This window comes from Dunckerocampus dactyliophorus, chromosome 4 (assembly GCF_027744805.1).
Source record: "Dunckerocampus dactyliophorus isolate RoL2022-P2 chromosome 4, RoL_Ddac_1.1, whole genome shotgun sequence".
In the NCBI taxonomy this organism is placed as follows: domain Eukaryota; kingdom Metazoa; phylum Chordata; class Actinopteri; order Syngnathiformes; family Syngnathidae; genus Dunckerocampus; species Dunckerocampus dactyliophorus.
Window position 1 is genome coordinate 12,242,501 of NC_072822.1, and position 22,325 is coordinate 12,264,825.

A 22,325-nucleotide genomic window follows, 5' to 3' on the forward strand; every position below is an offset into this window, starting at 1 on the left:
CACATTTACATAGCTGATATAGCCACAACATACAAAATCATCAGTAACTAATATGGTGTTTTGGCATTTAGACAGAGCACTGCCCATTTTTCCTTAGGATCTACTTTTTAACACATAATGTTTAGGGGGCCTTTGTGTGTTAGGAGCGTTTGGCATCTCATCACACGTCAAACCTCTGTAGGATTCATTCACTGAACACACACTTGGCATTTTTTTCCTCATTGTTGTGGTTGCTCTTTAAAGCATCTACTTTGTGTATTAAAGTCCATCCATCTAAAGTGAAAATAAAGATGTCATTTAATTAACGCATGACCATGGTGTGACAAAAATGACATGCTGTCGTGTAAATAAGATAACTGAGGATAAGAAAGACCTTGCAGCATTTTTCCTAGAGGTGTGAGACATCTTGTCATCTGAGAGCTGTCAATCACTGTGATGCACATTGATCTTGGCTAATCCCAGTGTGACACAGCTCTGTGATCTCATGTATTATAAAAATGGTATTTTTATTTAATCTGTTCACATGTGGATATACAGTCGTCCCTCGTTTATAGCGGTTAATTGATTCCAGACCCCGCTGTGATAAATGTATTTACGCGATATGGGATTCAATGTTAATAGACTGAATATTTTCATAGTTAGAGTATAGAATAGTGTGTTTATGGCTTTCTGAATTTGGTTTGAAATAACACCCCTATAATCACCTTTATGCTCATATTGTTCATTGTTTACACCACATTGCAACAATTATTCTGCTGGGACTTGAGATGGCCGCTAGTTAGCAAGCTAGCGAGCTAGCCTCGAATTTATTTCTTCAAAACTCAAGACAAAAACTTACCACTTCCACACGGAATGGAGGGAGAACTTTTTTTCACTCTTGTCAGCCACGCCATGGCTGACTTCATGCAATGTTAAGGTAATGTCATGTCTCAATGTTTTGTGTCATTACTGCCTCCTCATGGCCGGAATACTACACATCATTTGTATTTCAATACATTTGGACTAATAATAGACTACAGTCTACCACAAAACAATGATCATTTATCATATTTAACATCAATTAACTTCTGGAAAAAAAACTGCAATATAGTGAGGGAGCGATAATTAAGATAGCAGTGCTGTGCTCAGCTTTTGTTTGTTCATCAAACTTTGAGTCCCATACATACCATCTTTTCCAAACCTTTTTTTCTGGCTAACCAGCTAATAATATTGACATCTCTATAATGGTCACTGGCTGTACTCCAGCAAGATGTGCCAGCGTGCCAGTGTGAGAGTGTGAGTGTGAGTGTGCGTGTATGTGTGTCTTAATTTGTGTATCGCTACTCACTGCCCCCAGACAGTCTGGCCTGCCAGTTGCTCTCATTAGGATTTCTCCATGACCATTTGATTGGAGAAGAGTCATTTCTTGGCAACACATTTACTTTGCTATATTTGGATATTTTGTCACAAAAATGTTTTGAAGATGTTGAGATGCAGGATAGTGAACAAATGCAATTATTTTCTAAAACAACATTTTGCAGTTTGTTGCAAAACATGTACTCACTAGCCACAAAATTAGGTGCACTTATATTATGCAGTCATTAGTGACATGTGATGTTTAACATTATGTTTATTGTTGTGGTGTGCAAATGCACTGTATCATATTGAGAGCTGTGTCTTAGTTAGTTAGCAAGATTACAAAAAATCTTCATAACCTATTTCCATAAAATATTGTCGAGCTGTGTGTGTAGCACATGGGCCAAAGAAGATATTTGCTGGTTTGGTACAGATTTGGGTAAAGATGTCATTTCAGGTATTTAATTTTACGTTTTGCTGTTGCAGTCTGCTTGCATTGAGGTCAAGTGGGGCGGTCAGGCCCACCACTCTCTACATGCAGAACATGTGCTGTGCGGAAGGCACTTACGATCTGATAGTGCCCATACCTGTTAGGTATGGGCACTATTTTTGCAGGGGCACATTCTCGACCAATGTGCAAATGATGTGCAGCGCTGTCTTGGATCCAACAAATAACTTTATGTCACTGTTGGCACTCACGTTTTAATGAGCATTACTGCCACCTACAAGGGCTGGAGTATATCTAGAAGGTCATGACTTGTTAACCAGATGAGTCAAAGGAACATGTTTAGGAATGGTTTGGCCTTGGCAGAGGTCAGCGTTCCAGCGGGTGCCATTCTAGTTTAATCATGTCATAATGTCAGCCTAATGTCCCTTTAGGTCCACTTGGATGAGCCAAAATGTGATGGTGTGTTCTTATTAATGTTTTTAATGCTGTTGTTACTCCAAACAAACTCACCTATTGGTTGCATGCAAGATTGTATTTACAATCAACAGTTGTTTACGAGCTTGAAGCTGGAAACGGCACCCAGCCATGCATAAATCTACACTCTGCAGGCGCATTCCTCATGAGGGGCCGCACACACACAAGTCATAAAGTAAATAATAGTGTGTTTGTGTGTGGTAAAATATGCATTACCTTCTCATGAGGCTGCAGTTGTCTGTCTGCTGCTACCACATGACACTGCAAGTCCAGCATATGAGTGTGGGTGCTTTGCATACTCCTTCAGCACTCTGAACAAATATACTCCACTCATGCTGTCTGTAAGTACACAAGGAACAAATATATGCTGGCCTGGAAGCATGCCATCACACCCTGCATGTGAAACAATTTAAGGAACAAAGATATGCATATCACTTCTCCTATTTCACGCTTAATACTGTGGCGCCGCCCTTTGAGAGCTGCAGCCCAACTGCATGGAAACTGCAACTGCATGACGACAGCAAAGTCATGTGCAGTTTATTATAGGAAGTTGAACAGCACCAAGTTTCTATAAGTTGGAACTTGACCAACATATTTAGAGAAAATGTACTCCAAGACGTGGGGGTAGTCATGTATTTATGCAGAAAATTAGAACGCAAGACCTTGACGTGAGATAGGATTGAATCTGGGTATGTGCTTTGCTTTTTCTTTTGATTTTTGTGGCTTTTTTTGGACCACTTGTTCTCAAAGATGAATCAGCCTCAACAGGGGCTGCCAAGAGAAACACAATGTGAGAAGAGAATATACACAGGAACTTACGTATGAAGTCAGCAGATTCAAAGCAGCATGCAGTTGATCAAACCTAACTTCTTTTGCTTGTGTGACTGAATGAATTTTAAAACGTAGAGGTGCTCTGATCAGGGTTTTATGCCGCCAATTCCGATCATCCATGAGTGAGATCAGATCGTCCAGTACCGCTACTGATCACATGGATTAACTGCATATTTTTAAATTTATTCATGAGAAGTGCTATTGGCCAGGGGAGCCATAAAGGGGGGAAAAGTTAGGACAGTTCCAAGTAGGAAGGGGCTTTTGTGATTTTCTTTTTTTTTTTCATGTGACTCAGGATTCCTGGCTGTGCCCGTGCTATTGGCTATATGATCTGAAAAAGGGAACCATAAATGACTTTAATTTAGACAAAATCATACTTTACTTACTTTTTGAAGAGAACATAAATCACTTGTGAAACTTAGAGGATGAGACTACGCCTTTAAAGAGACTTTCGAGGTGAGAGTACGTTGTCTGATGGAGCTCTTCATGGCAGACTTCCAGGTAGCTCGTAGCAGGGCTCCAAGTAAGAGAGCAGTCAGCGGAACCCGGTTTCTTCCACCGCTGAGAAAGGCTGGTCATCTCGTCAGATGAATTCAAATGTTTTTCAGGTTATTTACTTTAGCCTTCTGATTGCCACACATATATAGGCGAGCGTTGCCCAACGTTAACAACGTTAGCTCCCGTTTAATTCATGCTGCACGGTGACCATACTCCGTCAAGTGTTTGTTCTTCAAATGGCGTATTCAATTAAAGCTATTAACATGCTAGCCCCGCGATATATTTTTCGCAAACTTTAAATCACTCTCACAAATGAGATATAAGTTCCACACGGCAGACATGTTGTGTTGCAGTATGTAGGGAAGGAGAAGGGGACACTACCAAGGACATGAGAGCAGGACACTAAACTGCACACAGGGATCTCTACAGGCTGCAATAGTATGAGCCACAGGTGATTGTTTTTTGTGATCAGCATTGAAAGGTATTGATCTGCCTATTCTAATCACATACGTCTCCATGGAAATTGGTTGATACTGATCAATGGCCGATTGATCAAAGCATCCCTATTAAAAATCAAAATGGGTGAATCCCCTTAGCAATAAATCCTTTGTGATTCGTCATTAACGTCAAAAGGGTGTGTTTTATTGTTTTACCTGAAACATTGGTTAGCTTGCGTTTACACTCGTATGACAGTTACAAATGTTATGCCCTAACTAGCTTGTACAGTTGATAATGTCACAAGTTACCCCTGGCATGCAGAGACGGAAGCAACGTGTAGAAAAGACTCTTTAATGAAGCACGAGCAGGCGCAGCTACTTACAGGCAGGTGAGTGGCAAAATGGCAACAAAAGGCGACGGTGCAAAAAGGCACCGTGGGGAAAAAAAACATAAAACAAGTAAGTATCGGTGGAAGTGTAGCAGGGATGCAGAACGTCTAAGTGACAGCAGGAAGGAATGAAACAGAACAGTGAACCAGCAACATCCTAACGACTACTCTGGGCTTAGGAACACCACTGATTGTAAATTGCCGCCAGCTGCTGCACACAGCCACACTGGCATGTGCAGTGGCTGCACATTATACAGAGCAGGAAGCAACTCCAAAATAAGAGCAGAGAACAGGAGTTGAGCCCAAACCGTGTTCTTTGACTCATGACAGATAAAAGTTTTAAGATGGTGAACCTGGAACTGGAACTGTTTACATATATTTAAAGCCAAATTTTTTGTTAATTATTAGTATCAACATTTCATTTTTTTTCTTTATATTGTGCCTTTTTATATTGTTTTTCCCATTTTTGCTGTTTTTTTTTTTAAGTGTTTAATTCAGTAACATGCCACGGGGCAATAATAAACGAGTCACGGGCTGTAAATGGCCCGCGGGCCTCACTTTGGACATCCTTGCCTTGACGGTTTATTTGTATTTACAAAAATATCAGAAAAGAACTGTTACTGTATGACATGGTGGCACATTCTGCTTCATAACGGTTCTCTGGAATTGTGCGTATGTTTAGTGAGTCCTAGCACTGACTAGGTTAAGACTACTTTGTACTGTAGCTACTGGTTACTGAGCATCCCTTCCCCAATTCTCTCAGTAAACCTGTCCCTGTATTCTACCCTGCTAAATTAGTGTTTGCATGCTAACTGTTAGCAGTCTGTCTGTGTATCCACTCACTAGTAGCCCCGCCTCCACGTACTGGGACAAAGGCTGACAGGAGGCTTCACTGTCTCTGTTCGTTCCACTATAGAACCAATGCGCACATGCAGCGTGAACCCTCTCGTCATCCAGCCTGTATGGTACAGAGAGACGAGGAAAAGGAACAGGCATATATGCACATGTCAGTTCATCGAGGCCGTCAAAATTATCGACTTTGTTTTTTTTAATCATTCGATTGATCGATTTATCGATTATTGTGACAAGCCTATGTACGAGTCCTCTGGTTTTTCTCTCATGTTCGTTACTTTTGCCTTATTTGATGCCAAACTATGTCTGCTGTGAGTCATTAGCCATGTGTCATCAGCGTGTTTTTCACGTGCATTTTGATAGCTTGCAATGGAAGGAAAAAGAAGTGGAAATCTTTGACACAACCCCATATGAGGAAGTCGGATCATAGATTACTGTAAATTAGATAAGAATATTTGATACGGCTGTCGGTTGTGCAGGGTTACCTAAATGAAGTGAGCAATGACTGCGCAGCGGCATTGTAACAGTACCAATAACTGTATGAATATAGTGATATGTGTTATCATTTCCTCTATTCGCCATGTTTCTCATGTTCTGTAAGTTTTCTCACAGCTCACTGACTGCTGTGGGAGAGGAAGAGGGTGAGTGAAAGGGAGAGTCTGGGGAAGAGGGTGGAGAAGAAGGCAAGGCACATAATTGTGGCTGGCTGATTTAAAGCCAGCTCTTTGGTCTGTAAAGTCCCACTGTATACTGTACGTGTGGGTAATTTTTGGACAGAAAACATGCTTTTTACCCCTTACAGTTCTATCATGGGAAAAAGATTTTGCTTGCATGACTTTAACTCACTTTTTACCGACTACATTTCCATCCTAGTGTAACATGAACATGTTTAACTTGCATGTCACAGAACATAAAAAGGGTAGAAACTTGCCAAAATGTGTTATTACAGTTCTCTTTTGGTCATTATTTTTTTCTAAAAACAAACAACCCTGCTGGACTTAAAACCCTGAGCTTTAACTACAGCCGTCTGGTCTGGTCAGGGATGGAGGTCAGAGGTCAAGGGTCAGTGATCTAACCAGCAAAGCTTACTCATGCAGTACAAGACATCGTAAACAATCCATTATGCACCATCTGCAGGGGCGTCAAATACCCTACCAGTGCTTGTATGACACACTAGTGAGGATAAACACACACACACACACACACACACACACACACACACACACACACACTCAAATGACCAGATGGGGTCATCGAGGAAGTGACCATCTGGTTTCAGCTGTAACATCTAAGTTCCTGTTGAAAGGTTACTGTTGCATTTCAAACTGTTTGGTATGTATACAGTATGTAAATACATACAGTTTTGCTACTTGATGGTTTTTCAGTAGAGAGTCGGTTTAAAAAGTCCATTATAATTCATTGTGATAGAAAGATAATAATCTGTATGGCCTGAGGAAACATCCATAAATGAGCCTCACAATTATCTGGTTTGGAAGTCAGAAACATGGACAATAATTTTGGTCAAGGGAGAAGAATGGAACAATGTTTTTTTGCGGGAAACGTTAAATAAGCGAACTGGAGAAATTCAGTGGGAGATTTTCATTTCAGTGTTGTGATGACAGTTGAAGGACTTCACCCTGCTTAACTGGGTGGTGGTAATATAAGAAAGTAAATACCGACTTCTACACACTCTGAATATCATCAAGACCGTGCAGAGGATTCTGTGTATAAAAATTGACAATAGACCACCCAATAACTGCATGAATAGTGACTCGTACTGTCCAACTCTTCATGGAAGCAGGACTTAAATTGAAATACAGGGTAGACAGGCTATTGTTGTAGGTCCCAAAAAGTGAACATGTCCAGGAATCAAGAAGACCTCTGTCATGTACTTTGATTTGGGTGTCCATCATTATGGTCCAAACACAGTTTAAAATCTGCGTCTTGACAAGAAAAATGTTTAGATGTGTTTATTTGGCGATGTTCCAATAGGCTGTGACTAGGTATTTTAGTCCCTAGTGCTAAATGGTATACTATCTTTCGTTTAAACCCAGTTCTTTTGAGCTGAACCTGACGTTATTGTAGCCTGACGTTTGCAACTCTGAGCCTATTCATCTTATCCTGTTCAGTGTTACAGGGAAGCTGGAGCCTATCGCAGCTAATTTAGGGCAAGAGGTAAGGCACACCTTGGTCTGCCCAGTCAATTGTAAGTGGGGCATTGACTACAAACAAAGGTGCATCAAAGGCAGATATGTAAACCACTACTCTACCAATGCCTCTACGCTTGTTCGTCAGGACATACATATGTGAATTCATATGCTTTTTCCCTTTCCCACTGCATAGCCTGTACTCGTCTCGACAAGGATCTATTGGCATTTTCCCATTGAAAGATACTTTTTGTAGTACCTGGGGTTCCAAGTGTATCAAGATCCTCCAACTTGCCAAGAAGTAAATACATGTGTTCCTTGTCCTCCTCCATTGTTGTAAGCCTGTCTACTTTTGACTGATGCTTTCTTGAAACATGATTTTTTGCATTCTCCATATATAACACGGTCCATTGTCTTTGTTCTCTAGGCAATATTTAGACTGGCATCCAAGTAATTTAATTTTCCAATTATTTTTAATGATTAAATTTAATTAATACAAAAATGACTAATGCTTTGTCTTGTTGAAGCTGAAGCTTTTTTGAGACAGTCTAATTGAATCATTGTTTATCAAATTTGCTGAATTAAGGGTGGGAATGTTCAGTCATTAAAAAGGCAGTGGAGGTTGCCACGGTGCCGATTGTGCGCATGTGTAAAAGCGTGAGAGTGTGAGGGGAGTACCGTCACGCTATGTACAGGCTGACACATCATGCCCCTGTGATTATGGAATACCAGCATATTTTTCTGTTTTATTACTTGTTTCCTGTGTATCTTGCCCAATATCATACTGTGTTTATGTCCTGGTGAATTAAAATGCCTATACTGTATGTGTGTTTACATGCAGTTGTTAAAAACAGCAGGAAAAAGTGTAATCTCATCTTCAGATATTTGGTCTGTGTGTAAACTGCGTTTGATGGGTTTATCTCTCATCTGGTATCAGGTGCTGTTGCTCACTGAGTTTAAGGATTAACATGAGATCTCGGCTATTTGTCTTCTATTCTGAGATGCCCAGAAGGAAAAGCCAGTTAATTAAGCTGCTATAAATACAGGACCTCCAAATAGCAGGTCACGCTTAAACCGGCTGCAATTGGGCTGATCCTGATGCAGTCTGAGCTGGGCTTTCGCTTGTTGTCCTGCCAATTCGGCCCAATTAATTTAAATTGAAAATAGCCAATAACTGGCATAAATTACCAGTGTGCAAAGCGTTGTATTAAAGCTTAATGTAGTGCATCAATTTTGTTTGTGTTATTACTGCCAGAAAAATATTGAACAGATTGTTCTGTCCTTTTCTATGCAAACTGAGCGGCCCAAAAAATGCCTTATCAACGCTGCAAACCACAACCTCAATGAGCAACATTAATATGAATTTTGTGCAAAACCATGCTGCAGTAAACAGAACATTGCTTTTTATAGCATTAATGTTGCACTGATTTGTATTATTTGTTTTAGATACAGGAGTAGCCTTCACTCTAATAGATGTCTGAAAATAACGGATGGTAACTGTCTTTACTTGTTTTACTACTAATAACCCCATAGGATTACAATCAGCATTTGAGGGAATATGCACAATTATTCACACATACAGACGTAACTACTGAGCTCAGAACTTAATTGGTAATGTCATTGCTAACTTCATTGCTAACCGAAACAGCAGCACCTACCAAGGCAGGTCAACAGTTTCTTAGGCTATATTTCCAGTGCATTAGGAAAAAAAATTACACTTTTACTTACTGGTATGCACTGTACAATCAACAGATTTCCCAAGAGATTTCTTCTGAAAAATGAATAAACGTGGATTTACTTTGTCTAAAAATGTATGTTTGTGAAGATGAATGTGTACTTTTGGACATGCAGCATGCGTTTAATGTTCTTCCGATACATTACATTACATTACATTACATGTCACACAGTGTTTAGTGGTTTTGGTCTTTAAGTCAGCCAGTATATTTTGATCTTTTGTGTGATTTACTGCTCTGTTTGAGCCTTTCACCACTATGCAGCGTTTTTCTCACAAAGCTGATTTTGAAGGTTCACTGTGTCCATGCAAGAATGTGGACATCCAAACCACATTCTTCGCTCTCCCACTGAGCCTCCTGTTGAACAACAGACAATATTCTTGCAAAACAAAAAAAAACACACACACACAGAAGAACTGATTAAAGGGGGTGATTTCAGGACAGTGAAGGGGAACTGCTGAGGTGCAGGAGAGAAAATGAGCAGCGAAAGTATAAAAGCTGGAATGAAAAGAATGAAAAATTTATAGGAAGGCATGGAGAGGAGAAGGAGGAGGGCGGATGGGAAAAGCTGGAGTTGAGGAGAGGGCACAGAGAGCTTGAGAGATTAATCGTGCAAGCTTGCTAATGTCTCGCAGAAGTAAACAACTACTCGCATTCATAGCAGGAGACCAATAGATGACTAATATTTGGTCACACATTGTGCATTTGCTGCATGATACCATTCTCCACATTTTCCCATTGTAGATTCATATGAGCTGCATATGGTCACTTGAGGTCACTTATTCCATTATCCTTCACACACCATGTGTCCGTTTATTGTCTCTCTGTCTGCTGTTTATGCATGAGTATTGCAGCAGAGCTGATGGTAAACTCTGGGCAGTGTCACCTCCATCACAGGAGGAGGCATCCAGATCAGTACTAAAGTATAGAGCGATACTCTCGATTGCATCCGGAGTTCATTATACTTTTCTATCACAGCCTTTATGCAGTCTATTATTTCACTTTTGCCTTTGAGGATGCAGCTTGTGGGGTTGTGTTTTTTTTGTACATGTTAAGAATTTAGCAGTGATTTGTGTTTCACATTGTAGCTTGTGTGCAAAGAAACACACATTTTTGTTAAATACGCCATAGTATTATAGATTCGGTTGATTTTGTACACATTTTTTTAAGGTCATATTTTAATGACAATGTTGTGCACATTATTACTGCTGAAGTACATGTGTATGCAAGTCATTATTATCAGATTGCAGGATGCCATGGCTCTGCAACAACATACACAGTTGCAGCAATGTCGCGTTTGCTGGGTTCTCTATCAACGGCACAGGCCTACTTTTATGACTCTGATGCGCCAATATTTCCGGATATCTGTACAGATACACATCATTGATGTACAATATAAAAGTAAACCCTTATTGTTATTGCTTTACATTTGACTGCACAGTCCAACAAAAGCAAAGGGTCTGGAGTAGATGAGTTCTGCTTCTCACTTCTCCTTTTTGGACATGTTGAATTGTGATGAAACCTGATGTTCTGGGCAGCCCTGAGGGAGCGATATTCAAACCACAATATAGTGAGGGACGACTGTATTAGTACATAGAGTATGGGGTGTGATGAAAATGGATATATTGAACTATCATGGTATTTAAGCTTATGATGGATTATCAATACTCACCGTGTATCGTTTTTTTCATTATTATTAAAATACAGCCGCTATAAACGTCTTCCACCGTTCCTCCTCGGAGAGTCGCCGTTTTGCATGTCATCTAGGAGGAGCTCCTCGCGAGAGCGGCAAAAAAATTGGGCCGAAGTCACAGAAGAAGAAAAAAACAAACAAATGCCGCATTATGGCGGAGTAGGGCGGGGAAGGTCAACTGAAAGATGCCCCAGCATAGTTGAAATCAAAGTGTGGACTCAGTGTGGCTTTTATAGCGTGGATGACGCACGGCTGGACTTTGCAGAATATGAGAAGTGTCTCACGAAAATACGACACACTGGCGGCACGACAGACATGCGAAGCAACCACGTACGTCACCAGGCCTAATAAGAGAGATGTTTATTTTTTTTTTTTTCTTTTGTTGGTGTCTGAATTTATATGATTCTCCAGTCCAATCAATGGCGGTCTGGGTAGAAAAACATTTCCAGTTCCCGATCTTCCTGTCCTGCAGTCTTTTGTGATATATTGTGAATGTCATTGAATAGCGGTGTCAAATGTAATTCTTCCAACTACATCGTTCTTTGTTTGTGGGTTGTATCCTACATTTCTTTTGTTGTCATGGTGATGTGATCTTTATTATTTATACAGATCCTTGATATCTTTGACAACAATTACTCTGGCCTCTTCTGGTCCTAAATTTCTGTACAGGCCAAAGGTTTGGACACACAGCGTTTTCTTTATTTTCATGACTGTTTACATTGCAGATTCTCACTGAAGGCATCAAAACTATGAATGAGCACATGTGAAATTATGTACTTAACAAAAAAGTGTGAAATAACTCAAAATATGTCTTATACTTAAGACATATATTTTATGTCTTTATAATTTTCTTTTTGACAGCGCTGCAAACCCTTGGTGTTCTCTCAATGAGCTTCATGAGGTAGTCACCTGAAATGGTTTTCACTTCACAGGTGTGCCTTGTCAGGGTTACTTTGTGCAATTTGTTGCCTTATTAATGGGGTTGTGTTGTGTGTGTGTGTGTCCAAATGTTTGGCCTATACTGTAGATTTTGCAGTTGGTGCTCCAAGTACTTTAATTCTTTCCCTGCTTCCTCATGTCTTCCGCTTTCCTGGCTATGTCAGCGTTGCATTTTGTCCGGTACGAGGTGTGGCATTGTTTCTGCCATACAGTGGAATGCATGTGTTGATGGTGTCGATATCCACATCCACCTCCTTCGATTGCAGAAAATTTGTTGTTCCATTGAAGCAACATTTCATCTGGTTCTCCTCTGTTCAGGATCGCATCGTTATTTTGTGCATTGTGATCCATTTCATCAATTGTATTCTTCATTTGCTCCCTTCTTTTCCTCAAGAGTGACGTGCAAGGCAGCGTTATTATACTGGAGTACCTTAATATCATTGTGCAGTACTCTATTTTCCTCACAGATGTCAGAAAAGCTTCTCTTGAAGATGTTATTCTGTGATTGTACATTTCCAGTCTGCGTTTGCAGGCTTCTTAGATCTTGCCTTATTTGTGCTACATTTTCCTGCAGTTGCTCTGTCATTAGGCTCTTCAAGGCGCCATAAAATATCGAATCCTTCTCATTCAACGGCATGTACGGCCCTGTTTCCGATTCTGGACCCGGCTTTCCAGAGCCAGTATCATTTTGCTTTTTGTGTGGCATTGTTGCTAGCCAGCCCCTTTTGAACTTCAGCAGTTAGCCGGTTAGCTTGGCTTCCTAGTGGCTGTCGTTTATTTCAACGAATCCGTACCGCTCACCGATCCAAGTTCAAGTCAAGGGTGTTAAAAACAAAGTCATTTCGGATGCCAGTCATTAAAATACATGTTTAATTTTTTTCATTTCCTTCTCCCTACAGGACAGTGACATCCAGAAAAAAATCGACCATGAGATCAGGATGCGTGATGGGGCCTGCAAGCTGCTGGCTGCCTGCTCGCAGAGGGACCAGGCCTTGGAGGCGGCCAAGAGCCTGCAGACGTGCAGCACCCGCATCATGGCCTACATGTCCGAGCTGCAGAAGATGAAAGAGGCTCAGGTCATGCAGAAGGTCACTCGGAGGTCATCAGACGCTGGTCCCATGGACGACAGACTCCCATGCAAAGGGAAAGTGGCCATATCAGGCAAGTACCTAGTGATAACGGGGTTGTAAAAAAAAGAAATCACTTCATAATTCAAACATCAGCATGGTCTTGCAGCTGCGCAGCAAGTGCAAATCACAATAGTGCTTGCACTTGTCTGCTGTTGCGGGGTTGTTCAGACTAACTGTGTATCTGTTTCCCTGTTTCTCTTTACAGTTGAGTAAATAGCCACTCATTCATTCATTCACTTTCCATGCCACTTATTCCTCATGAGGGTCGTGAGGGTATGCTGTAGCACCTGACTTTGTGCGAGAGGCGGGGTACACCCAGCCAATCGCAGGGCACATATAGACAAACAGCCATTCATACTCACATTTGACACATTTTCGATTGAGAGTCACCAATTAACCTAATATGCATCTTTTTGGAATGTGGGAGGAAACCGGAGAACATCCACACTCGCACAGGGAGAACATGCAAACTCTCTTGACTGTGTGGCCAACGTGCCAATCAGCAGACCGCCGTGCGGCCCCGTAAATAGCCACTCCTTGAGATAAATACGATATGTGGACACATTTTTTTTAATGTGTGTATAATGTAAAAGTGTGTAATGTGTGTAATGTAAAAGGCAGTGGACAAATAGAATGTTTAGCATATGTGGAGTGGAATTTAATTCTACCAGACCGACCCTTCAGTAATGCATACTTTATTGATATAATTCTGCTTATTGACTGCGGTGAGCATGCTGACTTGCACACGCCACCCATCCCATCAGCAGTGAACCCGAGCAGATGAATGATTATTGGAGTGGCAAGTGCTGCTTGTCTTATAGACACCCAGCAGAGACATAACTCACATCGGGTAGCAGGACAATAAACGTGACATGGTTAATTTCCGTCAGACTGCTTATTAAGCTAGTGGATGAGTAATGACATTTATACTCTCTCACTCACTCGCACACAGTAGAGTGGATAGTTCAATCAGTATTTGAGAGCAGGAACACACCCATCAAATCGACGGGAACCGTGATGAATGTTTGTGGTCTAATCCTTGTGTCTTGTCATGACAGATCTTCGTATTCCTCTCATGTGGAAAGATACAGAGTACTTCAAGAACAAAGGAGGTGAGGGGCCGTCGTATGATTGGTGCTGAGCGATGCCTGCATATATACAGCACAGTTCATAAATGAGTCATCTGTGAAAGGATGCAGGGGTTGCATTTGGTGTCTGTGTGAGGGGCTATTGGACAAAAATCAACTTCCATCAAATTGTAGACTTCCAGTGATGTCTCAACATATTAAAATAAAAAAAAAAATTAAAAAAGTGAACAGAACACATTTAATTCCATGGTTTTCTTTGGTCTAGACAGTACACTACATGGACAGAAGCCTTGAGACACAGCAAGTTAGACAGCTGTGACTCCAATCATACCAGGCCTATGAGTGGCATTGCCTACTGCTGGTTGTTCAGTGGTTATGGATGCCCAGCATGAAATAACAAAAATAAACACACGTGCTAATGTTGGCCTTCTGCAGTCTCCTACTCCACAGTCTCCACTTTGCTGCAATGGTCCGTTTGCCTGCTGCCCTCGGTCTTTGACGATCAGGTGTCCCAGTACTTTTGTTCATGTAGTGTATCAATTACAGTAAGTGTCTCAAAGGCTGGGCAAAGTTAGCAAACAAGAGCGGAGGATATAAATTAGATAGGATAGAGATTAAATGCTGATTTTAAGATCATGGTGATCAATGAAGCAGAATTATCAAACAACTGAGAAATATAATTAATTAAATGATGAATGAAATGTGACTAATGGATATTGTTTAAAAAAAGGTTTAGTGTCAGTGATTTTGTCTTTTAAAAATATATTTCTCCAAAAAGATGTCTTGAAGAAGAGGGGTCATCTTATATTGGGGGCATATTTTATTCAGGTCATTATGCTAATTTCTTGGTAAGTAATGTCTTTTTGTTCTCACCTTTGGAAGCACAAGCTGCCCTGCAGCTCATGTCTGTGACCTCTTGGCTGTGTGAATTAGCAGCACATATGCAGTGAAGTGGGTCACAGTTCGCTGAAATGCACATAAGAGTAAATGAATCTCACTTTAAAGACATTCACTTGTCAGACAGGTTGTAATTTAAAATGTTTTATGCACAGTGACACAACAGTGGGATTTAACACTAATCTTTCCAATGACCTTCTGCTTTCCGACTTCCTCTTGATGAAGTCAATGTGGGTTAATTCGTGTGCCGTCTCGTGGCAGCTCCAATGGAATTAATCTGCATGACCTGCACATTCAAATAAACCCAGGAGACACGGAGTGGACTTTTAACAAAGTGTAATGAGGTCATTAAGCACACCAAGACACAGTCTGAGCGCAAGAGGCGCTGGGAATGTGTCACCCTCACGTCATACAAAGCATTAAAGCAGAGTGTTGAACTCTTATGTGGGGTAATAGTCAGTGGTAAAGTGAGGACGCCTCTTGTCTTTTGTGAGCATAAATCCTAAACCATGTAGGTCATGATTTTCCCTAAAAGTTATTAATTTTTTTGTGTTAAAAAAACTGGTTTTAATCTAGCTGAATTTATTATTGGTGGCTTTTATTGGTTTGCTGACGTTTATGCCTGTGAATATTCTGATTCATCCAGGTTATTTTATTCTTCATCAGTCCATGCTCAGTGACTAGATGGGACAAACACTAGTCTGACGACACAGGAGAGCTCTAGTAAACTAGACTAGAGCTGTCCTATCGCGATCTCTAGTTCTAGTTTAGTGTTGACTCTCCCCATCATTGTGAAGCAGAATTCACCAAGCGTTGGGTTGTTCACCCACCAATAGGGAAGGTGAGCTGGGATTAGACCGTCCTGAGACAGGTTAGTTTTACCCTACTGATGATGTGTTGTTGCAATAGTAACTCTGTCCTAGCTTTATCGTAGCTTTAGTCTATTATAGTAGAGCTGTCCTATCTAGTGTAGACTAGTGTTTGTCCTACCTAGTCATTGACGATGAACTGGTTGAGAGGCGATGCATCTTTTAAGACAACCTGAACAGTCCAGTTGCGATCAATCCGATGCTAAAAAGCCCTAGTAGACCAAACTAAATCTGTCCTATGTAGTCAGACTAGTGTTTGTCCCACCTAGTCATTGAACATGAACTGATGAAGCCTGCTCAGATGGTAGACAAAACGTCTTATAAGACAAATGAACAGTACAGTTGCGGTCAATTCAATGCCAAAAAGCTCTAGTAGACTAGATTGTAGCTGTCCTATCTAGTCAGACTAGTGTTTGCGCCACCTAGTCATTGAGCATCGAAAGAAAGAAAGCTAACGAAAGAAACCTGAGAGGCGAAATGTCTTCTAAGACAACCTGTACAGTACAGTCCAGTTGCGATCAATTCAATGCCCTGACTTGACGTTAATGGTTCGTAAAGATATACAGTGTCATACATTGCAGTAAAATATTGGCATTTCTAAAGTCTAGTCAAAGTGTGGATACCTTCCATTGATAACACCCACCAGGATGACTGGATGTATAATATTGTTTCTGTCTTCTCTGTGTTGTCCCTTGCAGAGCTCCATCGCTGTGCAGTGTTTTGTCTCCTGCAGTTGGGAGGAGAGATTTTTGACACCGACATGGTGATAGTGGACCGCACGCTTACAGACATTTGCTTTGACAACACCATTATATTGTAAGTCATACACTGACTGTCTCAAGCATGCAACACCCAACCAGTTTACTGATGTACTGTATTTACCTTTTGACAGCAATGAAGCCAGCCCAGGGTTTGAGCTGCGCATTGAGCTGTACAGCTGCTGCTCAGAGGAGGACTACTCAGCAGGGAGTACGCCCAGGAAGCTCGCCAGCAAGCTGAGCTCCTCCTTGGGTCGTTCGGCTGGGAAGAAGCTGAGGGCGGCCATGGAGCCTGGACCATGCAGTCCTGTGAGCAATGGAGGGGCATCTCCTCTTCTGCTGCCTGTTCCTTCTGTACCGTAAGTCTCAGTATGTGGAATAATTGAAACAAACATCAAATTGGAGGATAGCAAAGACACCTGTTATTTGCATCATCAGATAAGACTTTACAATTCCAACACATACTGCACATCACTTTGATAAAGGAGGCAAGGAAAAACTTCCTCTTTTTTGTTATTTCTTCCTTTTTCATTCACTTTAGATTAGCTGTACTTGGAATAAAATAATAATGTAATGTCATTTCCTCTCCCTTTACAGTTATGTAGTATTGTCATTTTTCTCACTATGGTAAATAATAATGATAATGAGGACTGCATGGATACCATATCTTTTTTTTGAGTTGGATTTTGTCTTAAAAATATATTTGTAAACCTATAAAGAGTGTATGACTCCTGAAGAGATTTCACTGCTAACCATGTCGACACATTTCCATCTACCCCAGGGGCCCTAAGTACCACCTGCTGGCTCATACCACCCTGTCGCTGTCACACATCCAGGACAGTTTCCGCACACATGACCTCACCATCTCAGGCAACGGTGAGTGGCAGCCAACGTCAGTCTGTTGTCTTTTTCCCAGCCTTTCTTTTCTCAGCCAAATTAGCCATCTGTCGTTTTTTTCTTTATGTCTCGCTCTTGCCACTGCATCACTGCACTCTCATCATTTCCCTGCCTCACTGCCCCCTCCCTTCACTTTCATCCTCCCATATTCTTTGACAGACAGCCATTGTCAAGGTCAGAGTTATAAAAGCTTTGCCAGTGAGGCGACTGCAGTGTCAAGTTCAAATAATACAGTGCCAACAAGGCCCCCCTCACACAGACACCCAGTGTTTTATTCACTGGACCTTCGGTCATGCTGTAAACTTTCATTCCAGCACTTTGTCACACACCCTGCAGCTGCCACTCTTTTATTCCTCCAAGCCTTGTGTTTCTCTTAATGGGGGGGCATTGTTTGGCATGTTTGTAGGTGGATCCCAGTGTATTAATGGTGTGTATTTTTGCCCATCTGTCTGTGTGTGTGTGTGTGTGTGTGTGTGTGTGTGTGTGTGTAGAGGAGTGTTCATACTGGTTGCCTCTCTATGGAAGTGTGTGTTGCCGCCTTGCAGCTCAGCCTCTATGTATGACCAAGCAGATGATGAGTGGCCCTTTGAAAGTGTCGGTAAGTTGGAAGTAAAATGTGTCTGTGTTTCTTTTAAAATGTGCATTTGTCATTGTGGCAAAAATCCGACGTATGCAGCAGGAGGTACTATCTATGAAGATGTACGATCGGCACAGATTCAAATTAGAATTATTCACTTTTAGCAGGTCTGCATTCTACCGAGTCCCATTCTATTTTTGTCTTTATTTTTACTTAATCTGTTTGTTTGTCTGCAACTACTGCTTTTGAATCTGTTACACTCATGAACCGCATGAAGTCACTCTATATTTGCCACATTCTTTGGTGTCATGTTTCTTCTGCAATTTTGATCCAATGGTCTCCAAATCTGCTGGACATAAAGTAGGCACATACATGTTTAGCCAGTTTGGGTTTTTTAGTGATTGATGTTGACCTTCAGGTGACTTCTTCATCCCTTTTAAATCCATCAATTGAGGGCTTTCCGAGTTTGGAATGATCTCGTCATAGACTGAAAAAAATGTGTTGAAAACACCAGAAATGTTGTTTTTAGCACTGTAGATTTTGACATATCGAAAGGTCAAGGTGAAAAACCAATTGGTAGCAAACTACATCAACTCATACCTCAAATTGAAGTACTTGACCAGTACTTTCCAGGTCTGTAATCTTTATGTCAGTATGCTATGATATCCTGCTATGACAACACAATGAAATGCCAAGTGTCTCTACCTCAACAACTGCTGATATTTACCGTGAAAGTTATGTGGTATCAGAACTTTTTATAGCTTTTTATAGCTCTTCCCGGAGCTGGCCCCCGCGACCCGATCTCGGATAAGCGGTAGAACATGGATGGATGGATGGATATCTGAACAAAACGTACACATCTTAGCTTTTTTTTTTATAGATGACAAAGCAAATGAGTGTAATATCTATTATATGTCATTAATAATGAATTGATGTTGTTTTAAGAATATGCCAAGCGCCAATAAAAATGAGTTGCCGGTCGACAATGTCCCCCGGGCTGCACTTTGGACACCTCTGGTTTACACCGTTTCTTTTTAGGACTGTACAACGACGGTGCGAGTGACAGAAAGAAAAGCTCTGAGTCATTTGGGGGGGTCGTTTGGTGCCACCTGTTGCCTATAAAACTCTAGACTTCATTTTCAGATGTTTTTTTTTCTCGGGAGAAACAATACTGTCTTATATTTGGGTCTTATATTTATTAGTGTGTCCTATATGACATTACGGGGCTTGTTGGGACTTGTTTTCTTTTCTCCACTATTTTCCATGTCGTTCCTCAGCCGACCTTGTTTCATTCCCCTCACAGCAGTTGGGAGGCGACCATCACAGTTGGACTAAAGTGTTCGCTGTCCTGAAAGGAACCAGCCTCTCCTGCTACCAACGACAAGAAGACGTGGAGGACACTGTTGACCCAGCTTTTACTATTGCCATCAACAAGGTCAGAAACCAAGTCAGATCAGAGAGTGTTGTTGTGGTGACATCTACTCCCTATTTAGAGAAACCAGCTAATGTAGGAATGTTGATTGTTGGCCTCAACAAGTAAAAAAGGCATGAACCCATCCTGTCCTATCCTGTCTACGCTTGTTTTGCAATTTAGAAAAGAATTGTGTTATTTTAAAGACAGTACACGTCTGTGTGACATTCATCATTTGTCATTCGTCATTTTATTTCCCATGCGCATTCTAATCATGTGCAGCATTGTCATTCCATTGTCATTCTTTCCATTGTGACTCATGCAGCCGTTTTTTTTCTGTCTCTGAGCGTCCACACACAGCTGACCCACAGCAAAGTCATGCCAACTGTTTGACTTCCCTGAAGGCAGAACTGTAAAGGATGTAAAAACGGAATGGAGCAACACTGCCATCTAGTGGCTATGATGTGTTGGAGCACAAAGATGGCAGTATTTGTTGCAGAAGTTAGAGATGGAGACCAACAATAGCCATTTGTGGGGATGATGATTGTGTTTGTCATCATTTCAGGAGACCAGGATACGTGTCGTGGAGAAGGACGCTCAGGGCAAAGCTCAGAACGTTTGCGTCAGTAACCAGTATGGCGGCGAAGAGGTCACGCACACGCTGACCACAGACAATCGGGAGGAAACGCACAGGTGGATGGAGGCCTTTTGGCAACACTTCTATGACATGAGTAAGTACTTGTCACATGGCATAGTATCATATCATATACAGTATCACATGACTGTTTGTGTTTGGAGTAAAATTGATTGAAAAACACAGCCCGCGTCAAGCAAAATGTCTTTGCAGGGACGCAGGCGGGACTTAGCGACTACTTGTAATTGTCATTTCCCAATTCAGTGGTGGATTGGCCATCGGGGCTACCAGGGGTTTTCCCGATGGACTGATCAATAATGCGCCGATTGACAGCTGTTTATTTATTTATATATTTAATGCTGCGCCTAGCCTTGGTAACTACGGTAACTATCTTCCGGGCTGGGACATAGGAACATGCCGCTGCAGACACAACACAGCAGAGTTGGCACAGTCAGAGCCGCTCCTCCCGACACACAGGACAAGCGTTGTGTGTCGGGCCCCACAATCCATGGGGCATTTTGTGCAAGCGGGCCACCCGCGCATCGCTGCCATGACACGTGCATGCAGCGTCACGTCACTCCGAGGCTCTGTCACAAATCAGAGAATGAAATTGCAAAATTCACATGCTCTGTCTAGGTGTACTGGTACATGCACCCCCCATCAAGATGCAGGTTAGATCCGAACCCTGGACCCTTTAATATAAACATGAGGAGGCGCACAACTGAGCTGATGTGGGGCCAGTCTAAAGCACAAAGTCCAATGCTGAATATTTGTCCAAGTCCCCCCCTGGTCTGATTTGAGTCTTGGCTTCCAAAGCATTTTGAGCACAACCCATAGGGGGTGCCACAGATACTTTAATTTACTGTCAGCTGCTCCAGCAGGCGTCCTTGTCAAGGGCAAGCATGTTTCATTCATACGTAGTCTCCGTTTCAATCCTAAAGGCCAATGGAAGCAGTGTTGTGATGACCTGATGAAAATTGACCAGCCGTCACCAAGGAAACCAGCCCCTGTCACACCAAAGCAGGGCTCCCTTTACCACGAAATGGGTAAGATGTTTACATACGATATACAAACCTCACTTAGCCTGAAAGGTCAGGGAGAAGTAAGATGAGATGTGTTTTTTTTTCGCATGTGAATGTCTGCATGAAGCAGTGTTCTTGTCTATTAAAGTGTGATGTCACAAACTTACAAGCTGCTCTTCTTTTCTGCACTGTCAGACAGACTGGATCTTACAATTCTCACTCTTTTCTCTTTCCAATGTTCCCTGTGTGCTCCTCCCTCTTGTTATGTTGCTTTTACCTTTCCTTTCACCATACCCTGTACCTTTACTCCCTACAACAACATTCCACTCATCTTATCCATCAACATCATCAACAAACTTTTTTTGTCTGTGCCCGACTCCCTTCCTAATACTGCTGGCAGCCCCGCTTGCCACGCCCTCCTGTGAGGGTCTCCTGCTACAGGACAATGCTGTGTCTGCTGAGATTCGTGCTCTTCTGTCCTCCTATTACAACGACAGGTGAAGGTGTAGCTAGGAGGAGCCTGTACTGTATGTAGATATGATATCTCTTCCCTCAAAAAGCTGAAAAAAATGTACCCACCTATATTTGTATATATTTATGGATTATTTGGTTCTACTGCAAATCACACAACATTATACTGTATACAGTACTGTGCAAAAAAGTTCGTACTGTACTAATAGCTTTGTATTAGGGACCTTTTGTTTTGGTGTAAAACTGCCAATCTTGCTCTGCTTGAGAGTGTCATAGTACAAATTGGAATTTATGTTTCCCTCAATGAGCCGCAGCTCCCCAATGCCAGCAGCACTCATGCAGCCCCAGACCATGCTTGATGCAGGGAAGACGCATTTATCTTGGTCCTCACTTGTGTTGGCGGATATTTAGACAATGATGGCTATGTGTTGAGTCATCGTCAGTGGATAGTAAATCTATACTGCTATACAAGCTGCACACTGACTACTCTAAGGTATATCCAAGTTTCATTCCTGTAGTGTTATCGCTTGAGAAGATATACTGCAAATAAAAATGGTTGCTGAAATGTGAGGGGTGTACTCACTGAGATACTGTCATCCATCCATTCATTTTCTATGCCGCTAATCCTCATAAGGGTCGCAGGGGTATGCTGGAGCCTATCCCAGCTGGGTGAGAGGCGGGGTACACCCTGGGCTGGTCTGAGATACTGTCAAACAAATTTAAATATTAGTCAGTGACAACACAACTGAACACATAATGCAGTTTTTCAATGAAACTTTTTATTATTAAGGGAGA

General features: G+C 41.6%; 1 protein-coding gene across 5 annotated transcripts in view; it reads left to right on the top strand.

The window, feature by feature from the left end:
• Positions 1-22,325, top strand: part of rtkna (rhotekin a) — an 81,432-nt gene that overhangs the window by 55,215 nt on the left and 3,892 nt on the right. For 4 of the 5 annotated variants that reach the window (XM_054772758.1, XM_054772759.1, XM_054772760.1 and 1 more), the window contains exons 2-10: positions 12,676-12,937; positions 13,965-14,018; positions 16,459-16,576; positions 16,653-16,877; positions 17,300-17,394; positions 17,907-18,013; positions 19,296-19,427; positions 19,969-20,134; positions 20,979-21,083. In XM_054772758.1, coding sequence (XP_054628733.1) covers positions 12,676-12,937; positions 13,965-14,018; positions 16,459-16,576; positions 16,653-16,877; positions 17,300-17,394; positions 17,907-18,013; positions 19,296-19,427; positions 19,969-20,134; positions 20,979-21,083 — 1,264 coding nt within the window. Of the gene's footprint in view, positions 1-12,675; positions 12,938-13,964; positions 14,019-16,458; positions 16,577-16,652; positions 16,878-17,299; positions 17,395-17,906; positions 18,014-19,295; positions 19,428-19,968; positions 20,135-20,978; positions 21,084-21,459; positions 21,557-22,325 lie in introns of all 5 variants that reach the window. The other variant, XM_054772762.1, reaches the window with a different exon arrangement.